General features: G+C 31.9%; 5 protein-coding genes across 6 annotated transcripts; 2 read left to right on the plus strand and 3 right to left on the minus strand.

Moving 5' to 3' along the window:
- Nucleotides 1-133: 133 nt before the first annotated feature.
- NAT1 (N-acetyltransferase 1) lies at nt 134-4,446 on the minus strand. The gene is made up of 4 exons (XM_047053970.2): nt 3,156-4,446; nt 2,860-3,073; nt 2,338-2,781; nt 134-2,282 (listed from the first exon to the last, which is right to left on the minus strand). The coding sequence occupies exons 2-4, from the start codon at nt 2,929-2,931 to the stop codon at nt 378-380; spliced, it is 2,421 nt and encodes an 806-aa protein (XP_046909926.2). The 5' UTR covers nt 2,932-3,073; nt 3,156-4,446; the 3' UTR covers nt 134-377.
- A 361-nt stretch (nt 4,447-4,807) lies between these two features.
- On the minus strand, nt 4,808-5,459 carry LOC124491397 (trafficking protein particle complex subunit 2-like protein). The gene is made up of 2 exons (XM_047054032.2): nt 5,035-5,459; nt 4,808-4,962 (listed from the first exon to the last, which is right to left on the minus strand). Exons 1-2 carry the CDS (start codon nt 5,379-5,381, stop codon nt 4,926-4,928), a joined length of 384 nt encoding a protein of 127 aa, XP_046909988.1. The 5' UTR covers nt 5,382-5,459; the 3' UTR covers nt 4,808-4,925.
- Nucleotides 5,460-5,520: 61 nt separating this feature from the next.
- Nucleotides 5,521-7,632, plus strand: Vha55 (V-type proton ATPase subunit Vha55). The gene is made up of 2 exons (XM_047053991.2): nt 5,521-6,008; nt 6,069-7,632. Exons 1-2 carry the CDS (start codon nt 5,708-5,710, stop codon nt 7,280-7,282), a joined length of 1,515 nt encoding a protein of 504 aa, XP_046909947.1. The 5' UTR covers nt 5,521-5,707; the 3' UTR covers nt 7,283-7,632.
- On the minus strand, nt 7,633-10,076 carry LOC124498653 (uncharacterized). Its single transcript, XM_075728727.1, has 4 exons — nt 9,914-10,076; nt 8,856-9,768; nt 8,532-8,782; nt 7,633-8,445 (listed from the first exon to the last, which is right to left on the minus strand). The coding sequence occupies exons 2-4, from the start codon at nt 9,306-9,308 to the stop codon at nt 8,037-8,039; spliced, it is 1,113 nt and encodes a 370-aa protein (XP_075584842.1). The 5' UTR covers nt 9,309-9,768; nt 9,914-10,076; the 3' UTR covers nt 7,633-8,036.
- A 965-nt stretch (nt 10,077-11,041) lies between these two features.
- Nucleotides 11,042-21,236, plus strand: nej (CREB binding protein nejire). 2 transcript variants are annotated; one of them, XM_075728729.1, is made up of 17 exons: nt 11,042-12,132; nt 12,263-13,510; nt 13,589-13,713; nt 13,791-15,711; nt 15,774-15,880; nt 15,950-16,107; nt 16,167-16,397; nt 16,466-16,681; nt 16,750-16,899; nt 16,961-17,115; nt 17,190-17,378; nt 17,432-17,566; nt 17,632-17,813; nt 17,875-18,837; nt 18,898-19,407; nt 19,460-19,666; nt 19,734-21,236. In XM_075728729.1, exons 2-17 carry the CDS (start codon nt 12,427-12,429, stop codon nt 20,232-20,234), a joined length of 6,834 nt encoding a protein of 2,277 aa, XP_075584844.1. In that variant the 5' UTR covers nt 11,042-12,132; nt 12,263-12,426; the 3' UTR covers nt 20,235-21,236. The 2 variants fall into 2 exon arrangements, with proteins under 2 accessions (XP_075584844.1, XP_075584843.1); XM_075728728.1 differs by having other exon boundaries at nt 11,045-12,132; nt 17,629-17,813.
- Nucleotides 21,237-21,243: the final 7 nt, after the last annotated feature.

The raw sequence follows: 21,243 nt of genomic DNA on the forward strand, positions 1-21,243 counted from the left end.
CAGACAACATACATATCCACACACAGCCAAACGCAAAAGGGCAATATGCGAACAGGTGAATGGTGGCGTCATCTAATGGTAGCGAAAATTAAAGTTTCAAATATAATCAATTTATTATATATTTTCATTCAAATTTTTCATTTTAATTAAACGATTTTAATTATCATCATCATCATAATTAATTAAAATTATAAAATACAATTTTCGATTTGTTTCAAACATCACTTAGAGAATCAGGATATTGTTTGTTTTGTTGTTGTGGTAATTATAACGAATACAAATTTTTTTTTCAGAACCGATTGATGATCTAATCCTCTTCAAGATCATTGTCGGTAATATTTTATTTGTCATAGTCATCATCATTAATTATATTGAATTTACTCTTCTTCTTCTTCATCATCATCTTCTTCAAGCCAGATAAGCCATTTATTCACCTGAAACAATGCTTTACCTTTTCCAGGATATTCTTCATTAATATCTTCACGCCATTTGAAGAATACTTCGTCATCGACAATTTCCTGTTCATATAGCATGTTGAACCATTTTTCAATCAATCCTTTAGGAAAATTATGATCATGACAATATGTTTGCAATGAATAAAGTACCACCAATTGAAGATCATGTTTGCCAGATAAAAATTTTTGCAAAACTTGACAATATTTTTTCAATTCGTTTTCTTGTTGAACAAACAATGCTGATGTAAAAACAAATGGATTATCCGGATTGTTATGCTTGGCAATAATGTGCTTCAACAGGGTTGAAAAGACAACCGAAATGAATTCCGTACTATTTTGCAGCGTTGTATTAACGTTGTCTTTAAGCCAACGGTAGAGGGAACTGGGTGAACAATCGCTAGTAATCTGTTTAGTTATATCCGATTCAATACGCAACATTGGATATAAAAATGTCAAGTTTCTATCTTCAAGAATATCCGCCATACGTTCCTTGTTACGATCTGGTTCGGGCACCATTTGCATTAGATTTATTTTCGATTCAGAAAATATATCAAACAACCATGATTGACCTTTTGCTTTGTGTAGATTTTGCAATATCAATGGAAACAACGGATAATGTTGACCGCCATCCAACAGGTCGCCAATTTCTTTCAAAATGATCACATTTTCAGTTATAGCATTGGCAATATAGGCAGCTACATATGAACGAGCACGAGGGGTTTCCACTTCCAATTCGTTTATCTTTGAGAACAAATTCTTCAATGATGATAAAAATATCTGATCATTGACCACTTGATCGGACTTAATTTTGTTCAACAATTGATTGGTTAGTTCTCGTTCCTTTTCCGATTTGCCAATGCTGATTCGCATGATTGATAAAAGAATCTCATCGAAATTAGCACTAGTTGTTTTCAAAAACTGAATAATTGGCTCAGATTTTTCGCTATTATAATATTCAGAAAGTAGTTTTTCGATCTCGAAAAATAAGTTAACAGGTTCATCTTTACTACAGGTGTCATCACTGCTGCCACTATTACCACTATTCGGCATATTTGTATCATCTAGTCGCATTTGATTAACATCGTTTGCCAAATCTTTTCCATTCAATTTGGTTGGATTCATGAATTTACTGAAACTATTATTAGGCTTTTGAAATGGATTAGGAGGATTTCGATTAAATGCTTGTCGATTGTTGTTGTCGTTGATCATCGGTGGCTTCATCATTGGCATCATACGATGATCATCATTGTTATTTTGTTGTTGGGGATGCTGTGCTTTCATAAATGGCAAATTCTGAGTTTGTTTCATTTGTTTCTGGAAACGTGGTGGCAAATTTACCGGCGTTTCACGAGGATTATTCATCATATTCGATCCATTAATTGCATTGTTTTGGTTGTTGGCATTGTTTGCCATATTGTAATTGTTTGCATTATTATTACCACTATTGTTATGTTGTGGATAATTTGGACGATAGTTTGGTTGATTATCTCGTTTCATCATCATATTCATTGATGCTGATTGTGGGGGATAATTATTTCCGGATGAATAAGGGACATTGTTTTTCTGATTATAATTCGGCCGTCGTGGATTATTCCATGAACCAAAATTATGGTCATTAATAGCTCCAGGGCCGGTACCAAGATAAATTGGACCAATTGGCATTGGTGAAAACATGTCATCAACCCTTCCTTGATTCATGAAAGGGCCATGTCTCAAATGATGCATATGATAGAGCGTACCATAAGGTGAAAGCAATCCATTGTTATCCTTTTCAGGCACCTTTTCCGATATACTGCTATGAAGAACATCCTTTTGTCGAGGAATCCACTGAAAAAAAGAATATTTTTTTTAAAAAATTAAATTATAGAGATATGTAACCTACATTATTCTTTCTCAAGTCAATAACATCAAGCAGCATGAACTTGATCCGTGAATTGATTTCACTACTTTTCGAGTACGTATTCATACGATCAAAATATTGATCCAACAAAACGCTTGCTTTTTCATTCGTTTCAAGTAAGTGGCCAATATTTTTCATTATCTCACATAAACATTCGAGATCTTGCATTTTATCAGCAAAGCTTTGATTCTTTGCCCTCGACAATAATTGTTTAATGCAATCATGCAAAATATTTTTTGGTAACAATTGTTGTTTACCAAGTTCGCAAATAAATTTGATGTTGCAAAGCATTTTTTGCTTTGCCAATGATCGTTTCTCTTCATCATCGACACTAAGTGGTCCATTTTGATTTTCAAATTGTTCAAATGCATTGCAACGATTTTCATATTCTTCTTTACACTTTTTCAGCAATAATATCTTGAAAACCTATATATAGTACAAATTTTATGTAATCAAAAAATCAGATTCAATATAAAAATTTGAATAATAATGAAAAATACATACGTTTTTGTTGTAGTTTTGTTCATAGTATTTTGAAACATTATCATTGATAACTTTACATAACTTTGCGTACATACAACTATATTTGTAATCATCAAGTGCTTTGTTGAAGATTAACAAAAGAACGCGAGTAAGCACATCTTCAGATTCGAGGCCAAGATCAAGAAGCTCTTGGCTTAGCTTGTCGAATTTTTCTGGAGTTATTTTATTCAAAATTCTATTATCGGACAAAAGTGATGAATTATTTTTTCATATTTAAAATAGGTAGATAGATGGATAGATTTTTTTACAAAACTTACCCACGAACTTTATAGACGATTTGAGGGTTATCGCATGCATCTCTGGTATTACTCGGAGGAGCCAATCTACGAATTAAAAGCGAGCCACTGTTATTACGGCCATATGATGATGTCGTAGAATGAGTGCTAGGACGCTGAACATCGTCCTTTCCTCCCGAGCATCGAGAAGCTTGACCCTCCAATACTCGCTGGTTGTCCGTTGTGTTGAGTAGAATTTTCGAAATTTAAACTGAAAAATGAGAATGTAGAAGAAAAATCGTGATCTGAATTATGACTCAAGAATCAGTTCAGTATCTTTTTTTTTAAATATTCGATGACCAGGTTTTCAGTTAAACGTATTTCAATTAAAAAAAATGAACACTATATCAATGAACAATCTTAATAATTTTCGAACAAGTCTTTTTTTTGCTCACTGACAAAACTACGACGTCAATATAACAAAAAAAAAACAACAACAATTAAAATAATAACCAGAAAAAACAATCCAAATCACAATATAAATGGGATGAGAAATGGTTGTTGCTTTTACATACACACTAATAATATATCTATGGATTGAATTGAAATTTATATATGTAAAAAAAACAACAACAAATTTTTCATTGAATGAAATTTTGTTAATTTTTGTTTTATTTAAATGCTTCGGATCTTCTTTTTTTTTTTTTTTTTTGATCCCGATGACAAAAAAAACAAAGCCGAAACAAAATTAGTTGAAAATTTAATTTTTAGTTTTTTTTTTGTTGACGATTATGACGATGATGATGAAGATGATGATTCGATCGGTTATTTTTTTCGTCGTCGAGCAAAAAAAACACACAGAGATTTTTTTTTTTTAATATTAAGAATGAAAATAGACAAAGAGAGTGAGCAATAAGAGAATGTGTATGTATGTTGTATATTTAAGAAATATATAATGGAACAACAATATATTTTAGTGGTGGCGTTGGCAAATAAATGGCGAACGCGCAGCAAATAAAATAAAAATGATGATGATGATGATGATGATGTAGTTGATGAGGAGAATTGTGGGCTGGCTTTTATTTACAACGTAAAGTTGATCGTTCGTTCGCTCATCATCATCATCATCATCATTCATTATAGTGGTTATATCATTGTCATTGACTGTGTTAACAGTTGTTGATAATAATGATAGTTTGGAGGCAGCACTAGCGTTCCTTTAACACCGGTGTGGCTGCTTTTTTTTTTTTTTTTTTTTTTGCTGTCTCTCACCAATTTTTTGTATATTGGCCTTTATATGCACATTGAAATAATGATGAAAAAAAAAAAAATGAAAAACCTGGACAGGAAATATCATCATATTGCAATCAAATATTGAAGGCTTTTTTTCACTCTTGTATATATTCTTATTTTTTTTCATATATCGAATGATTACAATCTATCGACTTATAGATGTTGTATGTATAATACGCACACACACACACACACTTAATTTTGCCCATCCTTGTATATATTCGGTTACGATGATGATGATTATAAATGGGTATTTTTTTTTTTGTATCTTTGATAAAACTAATATATAATACCGACCAGGCACTGGGCAAGTACAACGAACCTTGAACGAACATTTGTGCCTTTTTTTTCACAATGATAATTGATGATGATGAATACATTGAATTCTAATTACATGATGATCAATGACATTAAATATTATTTTTTAAATAAAAAGCCAATGAAATTTAGCCTTAATTTAATTATTTTTAAATTTATGGATGAAATGATTAGGAATTACATATATGATAAATTATTTTATTAACCAAAAATTTCGTCAATTTTTCGTATCAAATGTCTATAATAATAATAAAGGAGTATAATAAAATAAACTTTAAAATAATTTTCAATTTTCAATTAAAATTCTTACTGAGAATGAATTGGTTGTCCATGTACATAGAATGGATTCGATGTGGTCACATCAACATAAATATTATGAATAGTTTTCAATATAGCACGTGCTTCATTATCACGAATAGATGTATTATTGACCATTAATAAAATTTTACTATTGGTTGCTGAACAAAGGCCATAGATTTTATAGCTATCACTTTGAGATAGAATACCCAAGAATGGTTCACGAGTATTTTGTTTCTCTTCAACAACATCCAATGATGAATGTAATTTGAATAATATATCTACAGAATCTTCATTTCGTGTTCGTATTAGAACAGGTGTATTATGATTGTTGACAATGGCCAATGCTAAAACGGACATTATTATTATTTTTATATCGATTGATAATTACAAGAATTTGAAAGATTGACGATAAAATTAAAATGACAATTTACAATGCATCGATATATCGCATAAATAGTGTACGTCCTATTTGCATGGAAAAGTCTTCAATGGATTTAATTTTTTTTTTTTGCTTGAGACTGAGCAGACGTCATTGTAGGCGTAAATCCATTTATTATCCATCATATTGAGCAAAAAAATTTTTTTTTTTACCATTCCATTTCTTTATTTTGCATTTCTTTTGATCTGAAAAGCAATAATTATTTATTTCGTTAAAATTATTCTATCGAAGAATCTGAAACAAAATGACTGTCAATGAATGGCTAAATCCAAACGCTGCAAATCGCACTCATGCGATGGCTGTTACTCGTAATTACATTTCACAGCCACGATTAACTTATAAAACAGTGACTGGTGTAAATGGTCCGCTAGTTGTTTTAGATGATGTTAAATTTCCAAAATTTGCTGAAATTGTACATTTAACTCTTAACGATGGTACGGTACGTACTGGACAAGTTCTTGAAGTTAGCGGATCCAAAGCTGTTGTTCAAGTGTTCGAAGGAACATCCGGAATTGATGCCAAACATACCGTTTGTGAATTCACAGGTTTTTATTCTGAAACAACATTTATCAACTGATTGAACTGATTTTCTTATATGAATTTAGGCGATATCTTACGTACACCTGTTTCCGAAGACATGTTAGGACGAGTGTTCAATGGTTCAGGTAAACCAATCGATAATGGCCCCCCTGTATTAGCCGAGGACTACCTTGATATTGAAGGTCAACCAATTAATCCAGAATCTCGTATTTATCCGGAAGAAATGATTCAAACTGGAATTTCAGCAATCGATGTCATGAATTCTATTGCTCGTGGCCAAAAAATTCCAATCTTTTCAGCTGCTGGCTTGCCTCATAATGAAATCGCTGCCCAGATTTGTCGTCAAGGTGGTTTGGTCAAATTGGACGGACGAGGACGAGAATCAGATGATAATTTTGCCATCGTTTTTGCTGCTATGGGTGTCAACATGGAAACGGCTCGGTTTTTCAAACAGGATTTCGAAGAGAATGGTTCCATGGAAAATGTCTGCTTGTTTTTGAACCTTGCCAATGATCCAACAATTGAACGTATTATCACTCCTCGATTAGCTTTGACTACTGCCGAATTTTTGGCTTATCAATGTGAGAAACACGTATTAGTCATTTTGACTGACATGTCCTCATATGCTGAAGCTTTGCGTGAAGTATCAGCTGCCCGTGAAGAGGTTCCTGGTCGCCGTGGTTTTCCCGGATACATGTACACTGATTTGGCTACCATTTATGAACGTGCTGGTCGTGTTGAAGGACGAAACGGTTCAATCACTCAGATTCCAATTTTAACCATGCCAAACGATGATATAACCCATCCTATTCCCGATCTTACCGGATATATTACCGAAGGCCAAATCTATGTTGATCGTCAATTGTCCAATCGACAAGTATATCCTCCGATCAATGTACTTCCATCGCTTAGTCGTTTGATGAAATCGGCCATTGGTGAAGGAATGACAAGAAAAGACCACGCTGATGTGTCCAACCAATTATATGCATGTTATGCTATCGGTAAAGATGTTCAAGCTATGAAAGCTGTAGTTGGTGAAGAAGCATTGACTGCAGAAGATTTATTGTATCTGGAATTTTTAAGCAAATTTGAAAAAACATTCATTACACAAGGTAGCTATGAAAATCGAACCGTATTTGAATCTTTGGACATTGGATGGAAATTACTACGAATCTTTCCAAAAGAAATGCTCAAACGTATTCCGGCTGATACTTTGGCAGAATTCTATCCACGTCAAGGTGGTGGTGGTGGTGGAGCTCAAGCTACTGGTAAAAATTGAAATGAATTCTATTGATCATCAGTGGTAAAAATCCATATATATTGTTGTTGAATATTCATTCATTCATATCTAGTCTAGATACAATTGCTTTTCTTTAAATGTTAATTCATTCTTTTTTTTTCTTTCTTTCTTTTAAATTCAAAATGTAACATTTATCAATCACAATTGATCATTCCAGTGCAACAGCCAAGATTTTATTTTACAAAAACATAATGATTTTTTTTTTAAATAATAGAATTGAAATTATTTCTGTGTGTGTGTGTGTGTATTGTGTGCGTGCTCGTGATTATCTTGATGTCTTTAAATGATGTGAAATGATTATTAATTAAAAAAAATAATAATGAAAAAAATCAAACTTTGCTTATTCTTTATTTTCTTATAATTTCAATTCTTTTTATATCATACAAATCATCAACATCATCATCATTCACATTCGTTCGAAACCAATCATCAAATTAATCAATTGAATTTTAAGAATATATATCACAGAATCAAGGAAAGAAAAAAAAAAGAATTGAAATTTTATCAAAAAAAAAGAGATTCTTTTTGAAGACCCGATGTTTTTGTTTGCTGTATTTATAAATAAGAAGAACGTGATGATGTGATGTATTAGTGAAATAGATGAAATAAAGTGTATGTATGTATGTAATTCGACAAGATGAACAATTTGTGACAAATATATAATTGATATTTGAAAAAAAAAATGGAAAGAGAAAAAAAAATAATCGAAAAAAAAGAAATTAAGAATTTAAACTTAATCAGAATTATTATCATCATCGTAATTTTCGGTCGGTATAATTTCATCTCGACAATAAACGACAGCATCGACATCTTCTTCTTCATCATCAACATTATCAATTAAATTATTATTGTGTTTGAAAGAATTATAAGTATGATGATTTTGTGATTGTGGTTGTTGTTGTTGACAATGATTATGATTTAATGTTTGATTATGTTTTGAATAAAGTAATTTTGATTGAGTATGCTGTACTGGTTTCGGTTTTCGATATTCATATACCAATGGATAGATTTTTTCAACGGCTAATTGCACATTTGGGATACTTGGTGCTGTTATCGTAATTGATCCCGTTTGAAATATAGTCAAAACAGCTTTCAATTCTTTTATACGATATGTAGCACCCGGATGTAATTCGGGTTCATAACTATATCAAAATGGATAAATTAATAGAAAATATCCACATTTTATAATCAAAAAAAAAAAAAAAAAAAAAATTAAAAAAATATTTACCTTGCTATAGGCCTATGTGAATCACTAAATTCATGAATTTTAATACCAAATGGTAGACGACAAGCGCCAAGAACATTTACAATTCTATAATTACGAAATTTGACTGGATAACCTAATTTTTGTAAAGTTCGTGCAACTTTTCTTGAAGCACATTTTGCCGATTCTTCTGTAGTCGCTCCTGTACAAGTTATCTTACCCGATGACCAAATATTGGCCGTTATTAATGGATGTCTTAATTTCATTAAAACAATCTATATAATAATCAATAGTAAAAAAAATTGAAATTTATAAAGAAAAAATTTGTATTCATTGATCACATCATACCGATCGTTCTCTTCTATAGACAACATTCGATCCTCTTGTGGCTAATTGTCGTAGATTTAGATGGCAACGAACATTAAAATTCGTTACAACATTACTAATGGTTATATCAACAGATTCTTCATTTTGTTGTAGATTATTATCATCAATATTATCATTATTAATATTCTTATCATCATCTTCATTTAAATTATCATCATCAATATGATGATTATTATTATGATGATTCATATTATTTACATAATTATCATTATTCTCCATTAATTGTGAATTATAATTTGTTTGAATCGTTACGTTTTCATTGAAACTAATATTATCATTATTATTATTCGATGTTGTTGTTGTTGTATTCGATGAAGATGTTGTAGATAGATTATTATTATTATTGTTATTATTCACCATTGTAGTACCGTTGTGCATTGGTTGATTGGCAACAAAATTTGAAGCGGCAATCATGTTCTTCAAGTGTTGAGATTATTATTATTATATTGATTTATTGCTATACTATATATGTAAAGAACAAACAAAATGCTGAAACGATCGTTCAATAAAATCGGTCTCAAGAATTTGAAACAAAAATGATTTGAATTTATATCAAAGAAAGTTTTGACGATTGAACAAGGATATAGCGGCTTCAAGATATATTAATTTATTTAAATCATTTCATTTTTCAATCTGAAAGAATTTTATCGTTTTTTTTCAAACATGAACATAATCATCATCAACAGAATATAATCGACACAAGAATATTGTGAAAAAATGTGAATTAAAAATTTTCAATAAACTTAAAAAAAAGAGATAATAATTTGATGATGATGATATTGTCGTTGTTGTCGTCGATAAATCGTGGCTTTTTGTATTGTATAATTATAGAAAAAAAATACTCATATGAATCAAATTATGAAAATTTTTTATTCTGTTATTTATGAAACAATGGATATAGAAATTGATTCAAATTGGATATCTGGATGAGAAACAAAAGCAAAAAAAAAAATATTTTCGCGTTTTGATCAAAAAAAATCTATGTGTATTTTTTATATATTATAAAAAAAAATACACACAAACAAACACAAACACACACACGCACAATGCAATACATTGATGTCTGTCTGTCTGTCTTCTATATTCCAGAAGAGATCAAAAGCATTGACGAATGTAACACAGTTAGCACCCTCTTTTTAAATCCATCACACACATATATATACATATATATACGTTTATTATGATGAGTAAACGCAAATGATGAAAAGGAGCAAAGGAATTATTAAAAGAAACGAGATAAATACAGAAAAAAAATAAAGTTGAGTGTGCCGGAGAATCCACATATGTTGTTTCATAATTAAGACCACTACTACTACTACTACTATATTTTATGCAAACAACAATAAAGGTGGCCGGTGTGTGTGTGGATCAATACAATCAACTGTGTATACAACACAACAGATAGAATATGAATGAATTGAATGAATGAAATAGCCATGAACATTGTCGTCGTTGTTGTCGAAATAAAATACATTTGGTCACATACTTTATGACTGATCCATTTTTTTTAATATATATATTTTTTATAAAATTCTTTGCATATTTTTTACGTATATATACGGAAATTCTAATCAATCGATTATCAATTTTTCTTCTGATTGTATATATAAAAATTATATTGATTTTAAAATTTTTATTCAATAATTAAATTTTAATTTTTTTTATCTTTTTTTTTGGATCATTTATTTAGAGATTTTTACAAGAATTTTTTTTTTGCATTATTATCACCAGAATTTGATGTGATTTAAGAAAACAGATTTTTTGTTTTCATTACCATTTTAATTATGAGACCATTTTTTTTTTTGATTACGGATTCAATAAATGACAGTATTCATGTGAAAGAATTTGTTTCTATATTCGACTACAACAAAAAAAAAATCAACAAAACAATCTGGAAAATCATATGTGCAACATATGATAAAGATTTAATAAATATCAAACAATCAACAATTAAATTATATAAAAATGAAAGAGATAAATAGCTATAATGGTAATCAATCAGAATCAATAAGATGGCAAATCATATAAATTATCTATTTGGATAGGAAAAAAAATTTTATTAAAAGATTTTATTCAAAATTTTTAAAGATTTAAATTCTGTTCAAGAATCAACAGCGCCACAGTAACATTCTTTACTAAAGACCCCCTTTGAATCATTTTATATATAGCAAACACAGTATTTATTGAGCCAATGAGTGAATGTGTGTGTGTGTGTGTATACGAAAAAGAGAGAGAGAGAGCGAGTGTTGTTACTGCTGCTGAGCAGTCTATTGCTTTTATTTGCTTCTTCACTTGATGATGGTTGGCTCTCTGTCTCCCTCGTTCTCTTTCTCTCTGGCTGCCTCATTCTGTGGCTGAATCTTATCATCAAAATGGCCGAAGTGTTGTTTTTTCACTCCCAAATGGAGTGAGTGAATCTTATTTGACTCGAATATAATCTTGATTACCGCTTCAACGGATAGAAACATCGACATTTTATTGGTGACGATTATTTGGCCGGCGATTTTTTTCCACGGCCACGCAATCCCCTAAAAAAAAGAACGGTTTTTTTCAATACATGTAAAACCTATGGCCCATGAACTCAATCATCATCAACAACAACAACAACATCATCAATATATTTACTAGCATCGAATATTGATATTATTATTATCAACAATATAATATTGAAATTGAAATATATACCATTTATGTGTACCATAATGCATTAGTCTGCTCATTTTTTTTTCGTTGTTCACCATCGTCTTCATTTTGCTTCTTAAAATAAAAAAAAACATACAAATAAACATAAATTACTACACACAACACGGCCATTATTTACCACAAACAACAACAACAACAATTGAATTTATATATGTTTTTGTCTTTCGATTCTTGTGTTTTTTTTTGTCGATACTTTTTTGTTTTGATTCAGTTTCGACTTTATTAATTATTATACAATAATATAATATTGACAAAAAATATAAAACAATTATCACTAGAATCCGTTTGATCGATTCATCAGAATTTGTTTCCTTCAAACATCGTCATCATCATCATCATCATAAATTATCACCAATAAACGAATCATTTGTTATTTATTTCTATGTGTGTGTGTGTGTGTGTGATTGATCAATTCAATATTCAAAAAGAAACAACTTGTGAATATTTAAGATTTTTTTTGTTTTTTATGTATAAATATTCATAGACAAATTTTTCAATCTCAATGATATTTCAGACTTTTAACAATAAATTAAATGTAAGTATATACATGGAATCATTTCATTTCATTTTTTTTGTTGTTATAAAATCATTTTGACAATCACTATGATTCTATATCAATTTCATGATTTATTTTTTTTTGAATTTATTTATCAAAAAAATTTTAGTATAAATAATTTACATTTTCATCTTGATCTTGATGCTAAGATTTTTATTATCAACAACATTCATCATTCAATCGCCAATCATATTATGGGCCATGTGCATTCAATTTTCTCATTATTTATAATAAAAATCAACTATATGAATTTCGAAAAACATCTATTGAAAGATGGATGATGTGACAAATAGTGGATCATCACTATCATCCAATAATAACGGAACAGGTTCAATTGTTCCCCATCAATTTATATTAACTGGTGGTGGTGGTGGTGGTGGTGGAAGCGATGTTGTTGGCGCCAGTGCCGGTGTTACAGCTGGAACCATCAACATGAATTCCGATCAGCAACCAAACAAAAGACTAAAAACAAATGACTCTTCAGATTTTAATTTGCACATGTTTAATAATTTACCTAATGAATTATCATCTAATAATGTTGTCGATAATAATATTATAAGCAATGTTGTTCCAAATATTGTTAACAATCCATCCACGACTGCCACAGTTAACATGCATAGTTCACAGACAACTATGGCTGGCCATCAACAACAACAACAGCAGCAGCAGCCAACAAGTCTGCCACATCTTCAAAAGCCCATACAGAATCCCACTCAATCGCAAATTCAGCGAACAATATTAACAAATTCACCTACTGGCATGACTCTTCAACAACAATTGAGAAATCCTCCTATGCAGCAACAACAACATCGTTATGCATCACAACAAGGCGCCAATTCTACAATGAATGCACCTCAAGTTCAAATCATGTCTCAACAACAAGCCCTACAACAATTCGGTTTCAATAATAGTCAAGTTGCAACACCAAGAATAGCTCAACAACAACAACAACCACAACAGCAACAGCAACAATATCGATACATGTCACCGAACCCAAACCAAATCAGTATTTCGCAAATGCAACCGCAAGGATCTCAACAAAATCAGATTCAAAATCCTGGAGGATTCACCACAACAAACCCAACCATTCAACAGAACCATATTAGATATCCTAATCAAGCACAACAACAACAACAACAGCAGCAGCAAAATCCGAACCAAGGGCCTAATCTGTTGAATGCTGATGCTGAAAAACGTAAATTGATACAACAGCAATTGGTTCTTTTACTTCATGCCCACAAGTGTCAAAGAAAAGAAGAACAACAACGACAAAATGGCACCGAACCTATGCCATGTAATTTGCCGCATTGTCCCACCATGAAACAAGTTCTTGCACATATGAATAAATGTACTGCTGGTAAGTCAATGTTCTTTATAATTTTTTTTTGTTGTTTTTATAGAAATTTTCAATTATTATTAAAACTTTATTTCTCAGGTCGACAATGTACTGTTGCACATTGTTCGAGTTCATATCAAATTATAAATCATTGGAAAAATTGTAATCGAATCGACTGTCCTGTTTGTAATCCCTTGAAACAAGCGAATAATAGAAAACCACAGGTATTTACTAGTCAATTCATAAAAAATGTTTATGGCAAAACTTATATATTGATTATACCATGATTATTTGTCAATAGCAACAGCCTCAAATGTCTCAGAATGCAGCCAACAACCAGAATGTGAATAGTACAAATCACAATTTGGTCATTTCTCAAATGAATACAAATAACAATACCATAAATACACAAGGTCCCCAACAATCTCAAGCCCAGACATCTTTACCTCAACAACAACAACAGCAGCAGCAACAACAACAACAACAACAGATGCAACAGCAATCAGATATGCAAAAAGCATATCAATCACTAGGTCTTCCTTATAATAGTAATTCAATGTTTCAAACAAATTCTCGATCATCAAACGTGAATGCGACACATTACGCTTCTAATGCAAACCCTACAAAAGATTGGCAAAGTAGTGTTAATCTTGAGTTACGTCAGCATTTGGTTCAAAAAATTGTTCATGCCATTTTTCCAAACTCTGATCAAAACCTATCTGTTCACGACAAACGATTGCATAACCTTTACTCATATGCAAAAAAGGTCGAATGTGATATGTACGACAAAGCCGATTCCAGAGAAGATTATTATCGTCTTCTTGCGGAAAAAATTTATAAAATTCAAAAAGAATTAGAAGAAAAACGGCAACGAAGAAGAGAACAACAACAACAACCGAATGTATCTGCTCAACAACAGATGAGCAACATGGTTGTACCAAATACTCGATCACCGATGCCCAATAATATGCAAGGATTGCAAAGTCCAACCAGAGGGAATATGGTTGTTTCAACCAACAACACAACGATGACAACAAATTTCGTGAGTAATCAGAATCAACAACAATCTGCTGCTGGACAACAACAGCATCAACCAACATCGGTGGGTGGACAATTATCCAATCAATTTTTTATGCCGACCAATGTTAATCAACAACAACAACAACAGCAGCAGCAAGGACAACAAGCATCGCCGATACCACATCAAATAAATCAGACAAACCAATTTAGACATACTCAAAACCACAATCAAAACAATTTTATAAACAATTCGACTTCGAATAATTCCATTGTTCTAATTCATCAGCAACAGCAACCTAATACTCCTCAACAAACCTTTTCGAATCAATCTCAGACAACTCCTCAACGTTCGCAACAACAGCAATCAATGTCAACAGCGACGATCACAACAAATTCTACCAATATATCAACTAATATAACGAATATTCAACAACAACAACAGCAGCAGCAGCAACAACAACAACCGTCGCTTATTGGTCAACAACCTAATCATAATCAGTTGCAATTAAATGAATGCAATATTAAGACTGAAATGATGGATGATACAATGTCAACAACTTGTAATTCACAATTACATGTTGGCACAGATTTATCCAATGAAATGGGTGTTGATAAACTATCTCATTCGAATAATATTTCAAATGTAAAAGCGGAAATTAAAGAGGAAAGAACTCAAATGGATGAACAAAAACCAATTATCGATAATTTTCATTCCCCTGTTGGTTCAAAGAACATTGATAATACAATAATGAATAGTAGCGACAATAGTGGTGGTAAAGGTTCAGGTAAAAATAATTCAAACCAAACTCCCGTTTCTTCAAACCTTAATGTTTCGTCAATTAAATCGCCTGGTTCTGCCATTTTCAATGCAGATTCAAAAAGTGATATTAGTAAATCTGATCTAGATAGTTCATTAGATACAAGTACAAATCCGTCATTCTCATCCACTTCTACGACTGTAACGACAAAATCATCAATATCATCATCATCGTCATCAAGTGCTCCTTCCAAGAAGAAAACTTTTAAACCCGATGAATTACGTCAAGCATTGATGCCAACATTAGAAAAATTATATAAACAAGTACCTGAATCGATGCCATTCAGGCAACCTGTAGATCCTGATGCTTTACAAATACCTGACTATTTTGATATAATCAAACATCCAATGGACTTATCAACTATCAAGCGCAATCTCGATACTGGTCAGTATGAAAATTGATATTTTCAAAAAAAAATGACAAAAATATTCTTTATATTTCTTTAGGACAATACACCGATCCTTGGCAATATGTCGATGATGTCTGGCTCATGTTTGATAATGCTTGGCTATACAATCGGAAAACATCTCGTGTATATCGTCATTGTTCTAAGGTGAACATGATATAAAATCAGTTAATATTATGATTTATAACCGATAAAAAAATTGTTCTGTTACAATAGTTGGCCGAAGTTTTTGAACAAGAAATTAATCCAGTGATGAGAAAATTGGGATATTGTTGCGGTCAGAAATACGTATTTCAGCCACAGATTCTTTGTTGTTTTGGTAAACAACTATGCACAATACCTCGTGATGCCAAATATATGCATTATCAAAATAGGTATATTTTCCAGAATAATTATTCAAAGATTATCCTCACAACGAATATTTTCTATATAGATATACATATTGTATGAAGTGCTTTTCCGAAATTTCTGGTGATAATGTCACAGTGGGTGATGTACTTGGCCTAGAGCCCAATTCAACAAATACGCAAACCATTCCAAAAAGTCAATTTGTTGAAAGTAAAAATGATCATCTTGATTTGGAACCATTTCTTGAATGTAAAGAATGTGGTAGAAAATTACATCAAATATGTGTTCTACATTTAGATCAAATTTGGCCTGAAGGGTAAATAACACTGGCTTTTGAATTTTTCAATTTTTCTGATCGATCATTATTGCATTCTCCTTAATTAGATTCACTTGTGAAGGATGCTTACGTCGTGATGGAAGAAAAAGACGGGATAATAAATTTGGTGCGAAACGTTTACCTCAAAGTAAACTGGGAACATTCATTGAAAATCGTGTAAATAATTTTTTGAGGAAAAAAGATTGTGGTGCTGGAGAGGTTTTTATTCGTGTCGTATCTAGTTCGGACAAAATTGTTGAAGTTAAACCTGGAATGAAACAAAGGTGTGATACTCATTTTTTCTTCTGTTGACAATAATATATAAATATATATCTGTCTGATTTTCATTCAGATACTGCAACGGTAAAAGCGACTGGCCAGATTCATTTCCTTATCGAGCCAAAGCATTGTTTGCATTTGAAGTCATTGACGGAACCGATGTTTGTTTTTTCGGCATGCACGTTCAAGAATATGGATCCGAGTGTATGCCACCAAATACCAGGTTTGTTTTTATTTTTTTTTATTATTAAATTGTTCATTAAAATTTTTTTTTCATTCCTTAGACGAGTTTATCTAGCCTATTTGGATTCTGTATACTTTTTTCGGCCTAAACAATATCGTACGGCAGTCTATCATGAAATATTACTGGGATATCTAGACTATGCTAAACAATTGGGCTATACGATGGCTCATATTTGGGCCTGTCCACCTTCAGAAGGTATTTTTTTTAGAAAGTGTTAATAACATCGAATGTACTAATATTTAATTCGTTTTACTTGTGATATTTTTAAGGTGATGATTATATATTCCACTGCCATCCACCTGAACAAAAGATACCGAAACCCAAAAGACTACAGGAATGGTATAAAAAGATGCTTGATAAAGGTATCATCGAACGTATCGTTCTTGATTACAAAGACATTCTAAAACAAGCAACAGAAGATAATCTCAAAAACGCCTCCGAACTTCCTTACTTTGAAGGTATGAATTTATATTTTTGATTTTTAGGTTTTTACCAATTTTTTCGTCTACAGGTGATTTCTGGCCAAATGTCCTGGAAGATTCTATCAAAGAAATCGAAATGGAACACCAGAAACAACAACAATTAATTGATTCAAATAAATCAGATTCGTCTGGCAACGAAAAAATTATGGACGATGATTCAATAGGTTTGTTTAATGTTACTGTATAACGTTACTGTACTTATTAATTAATTGTTGATTAAATGCAGTAGAAATGATCGATTCGGTTGACCAAAAAGACGGCGATGGTAAAATAAGCAAAGACTCTAATAACTCTAAACAACATAAAAAAAATAGTGCCAATAAGAAATCGAATAAGAAACAAAATAACCGAAAGAATAATGTTCATTCACGTCTAAAGTCGGGTCCATTGGCTAATCAACCTCAAACACAGGTAAGGCTTCATTTTCGATTTCATTTCAAAAATCTTATAATTTGTCTTTGAATAAAATTAGCTAACACCTGTGCAACAGTTCGATGCCGAATTAACTTCAAAGATATTTGCTAATATGGAAAAACACAAAGAAGTTTTCTTTGTCGTACGATTACACTCAAGTCAATCGGCAGCAAGTCTCCCACCTGTCAATGATCCTGATAATCTGATCAACTGTGATCTTATGGATGGACGTGATGCTTTCCTTACTTTAGCACGGGACAAACATTACGAATTTTCTAGCTTACGACGCGCTAAATTCTCTAGTTTGGCCATGCTATACGAATTACATAATTGTAACAATGAACGCTTCCTATATTCGTGCAATAGTTGCAAACGTAGTCTGGTGGAAACAAGATATCATTGTAGCCATTGTGATGATTTTGATCTCTGTGTCCAATGTTACGAAAAAGATGGCCATCAGCATAGAATGGACAAAATCGAATTCGGTGATCTCATGAGTAGCGTTGATGGTGACGTAAGTAATGTGGCTGGCGCATTGAACTCTAGTTCCGGAGGTGATGGGGATGGAAATAATGATCCAAATGCACCTGGTTCTAATGTTGGAACTTCCCCAAGCGAAACACGTCGTCAATCAATACAGCGGTGCATCGAAAGCTTATCACATGCTTGTCAATGTCGTGATGCTAATTGTCGTCGTCCAACTTGTTTGAAAATGAAACGAGTTGTTCAACATGCCAAAAGTTGCAAGAAAAAGAATGTTGCGAATCAATGTCAAATTTGCAAACAGCTTATCGCTCTCTGTTGTTATCATGCCAAACATTGTCAAGAACCGGGCAACAAATGTCTTGTCCCATATTGTCAAAATTTCAAACAAAAAATACAGCAACAACAAATCCAACAAAGATTTCATCAAGCTCAAATTCTTAAACGTCGTATTGCTTCCATGTCTATGGCTATTCATTCTCAAAGTTCTCAATCGACCAGCAGCAATAATGGAACTACGTCCTGTCCTCCCCAGCCGGTAAGACATGTTTTTAATAATTCTTGTTTTTCATAATAAAATGTTTTTTTTATGATTTAGTGTCATATGAAACCGGCAACGGCAACGCCTCCTCCTGCTGGAGCTTTACAAGCCGCTGCCGCTGTTCAAGCCGTGGCAAGGCAACAACAAACCACCCAAAATATGTCACCAATGTTGGGAAAAGGTGGAAAACCAATGCTGCCTTACATGTCATCACCTTCACCGCAAATATCTAAACCTCCTTCCATGACTTCGAATCAACCAGTAACGATGCAGCCGAAAATGGGTCCACAATCCGACATGCAACAAAGTTCGCAACAATCTCCACAACAATGGTTCAGTTCTCAATCTCAACAAGCTCGATTTACGCGACCACAAATTAACACAATGCAATCCCAGACACAATTTTCACAATCGCAGATGATGGGCATGCAGCAACAGCAAACCCAAAATATCGGAAGTAACCTGCCATCGTTGTTAATGTCTAATCAAAACATCCAGCAACAACATCCGCAACAAATCGGATTGAATCATCAACAAACACCACAGCAGCAGCAACAACAACAACAGGTAATATGTCAATTAAAATTGTGCTAAATTGTAACCATTAACTTTTGATCAGATGACCAATCCTAATATGTCACAACAATTGAGCAACCAGCCTAACCAAAATAATTATGCTCAATTGATAAAAACTTTCAAGAATTCAACAACGAGCACCAATCAAGAAGTGATGTCATTTATTAAGAATGATCCTAAAATGATGGCAACTCTAATAAGAACACAACAACATCCATCTCAGCAGCAACAAATGTCTATGCAGCAAAATGTAAGTTTTTTTGTTTAAATTTTATTTTAATCAAACATTCAACGATATTTTCAATACGTGTGTACAGATGATCAATCAACAAGGTTCGAATATGGGTTCACAATTATCTCAAAACCAAAATTGGTATGGTCCTTCCCAGGCGCAATCACAACGAATGATGAATCCTGGACAACGACAATTGAATCCTCAAACTAGTCCACGTGCTTCAATGATGATGAATACAGTACAAAATCAGGCACCTTCACAAGCTTCACAACATCAACAAGTTTATCCGAATCAACAACAACAAATTCGTTTCAGCTCAACGAATTGGAGCGGTAATTCTCAACAACAAAGCTCTCAACCACAAAGAATGCCGATGTTACGCGGCAATCCGAGTCAAATGAACCAAATGAATACTGTACGTTTCATTAATGCCCAAAATACCTCAGGCGGAATGATGAATAGCCAAAATGATGCGTCACAGGAAATGTTCTATCAGCAATCAGATTATGGTCAGATGTCTATGAATCAGCAACCGGAATTGACTCCTCAAGAAAAACTTTCAAAATATGTCGAAGACCTATAACAATCATCATCACTTATCTAATCTGTTTGAATATCATTCAAGTGTACATATGCATTTATTTTGAAAAGTAAAATCATGGCCGATTTTATTGAATACGATCCTCATCATTTTTCATTTTATTTGTTCATCATTTTATCTTCATCTGTACACATACCTATTCATCTTTCTTTTTTTTTTTGGTTAATTTATCCATTTTTCTTCCGATGGACTGTTTACATCCATCTGCATTGCAATGATGGTGATGATTATTATTCAGTGAATTGATAAATTTATGATTTTTTTTCAATTCCGACCTAAATTTGAAAAAAAATCACAACTAATTCTTCAATTATACTTCTGTACTTATAAAAAAAACTTTTATCTATCATAAGTGAATTTTAACAAATTGAATTCATTGGTCCTTCATTTCATTTCGCTCTCTCTCTACACATATTGAATTTTTTTTTTCATTCAATCAACACTTTGTAAATAATAATTTAGTCCTATTAAGAGGTTTTTTTTTGTTAAAAAAAAATCACACTCCCACTACAATTGGCCTGCATGAGGAGAGAATATTCTCTCTTTATATGATACAAAAAAAAATAATTACAATGATATCTAAAATGTTATTTTGTACTTATATTTCGTTCATTATTCATACACTTTTTTTTCGTCTATGAATCAATCACACACACACACACTAAATCATCATTCAGATATTATTGTAATAATAAGTTTGTTTTTTTTACAGACTTACAAATACACACACACATACACACCTTATATATATTAATATATTTGGTTTATTATTAATTAATTAATTAATTTTCAATTTCGATTAATAATTTAAAAATGATGATATTAATTATATGTAACAAACAAAACGAAACGAAACGAAACGAAAAATTACAAACACTTATTGTAAAATGTTTTTTTTTTTTTTTGCTAAAAACAAAATATTTTATCGTTTATTATATATCAATAATAATTCACAATAAATTTTGAATTTTAAAAAATAGAAAATACTTTA

Source organism: Dermatophagoides farinae, chromosome 2, assembly GCF_024713945.1.
Source record: "Dermatophagoides farinae isolate YC_2012a chromosome 2, ASM2471394v1, whole genome shotgun sequence".
NCBI lineage: Eukaryota > Metazoa > Arthropoda > Arachnida > Sarcoptiformes > Pyroglyphidae > Dermatophagoides > Dermatophagoides farinae.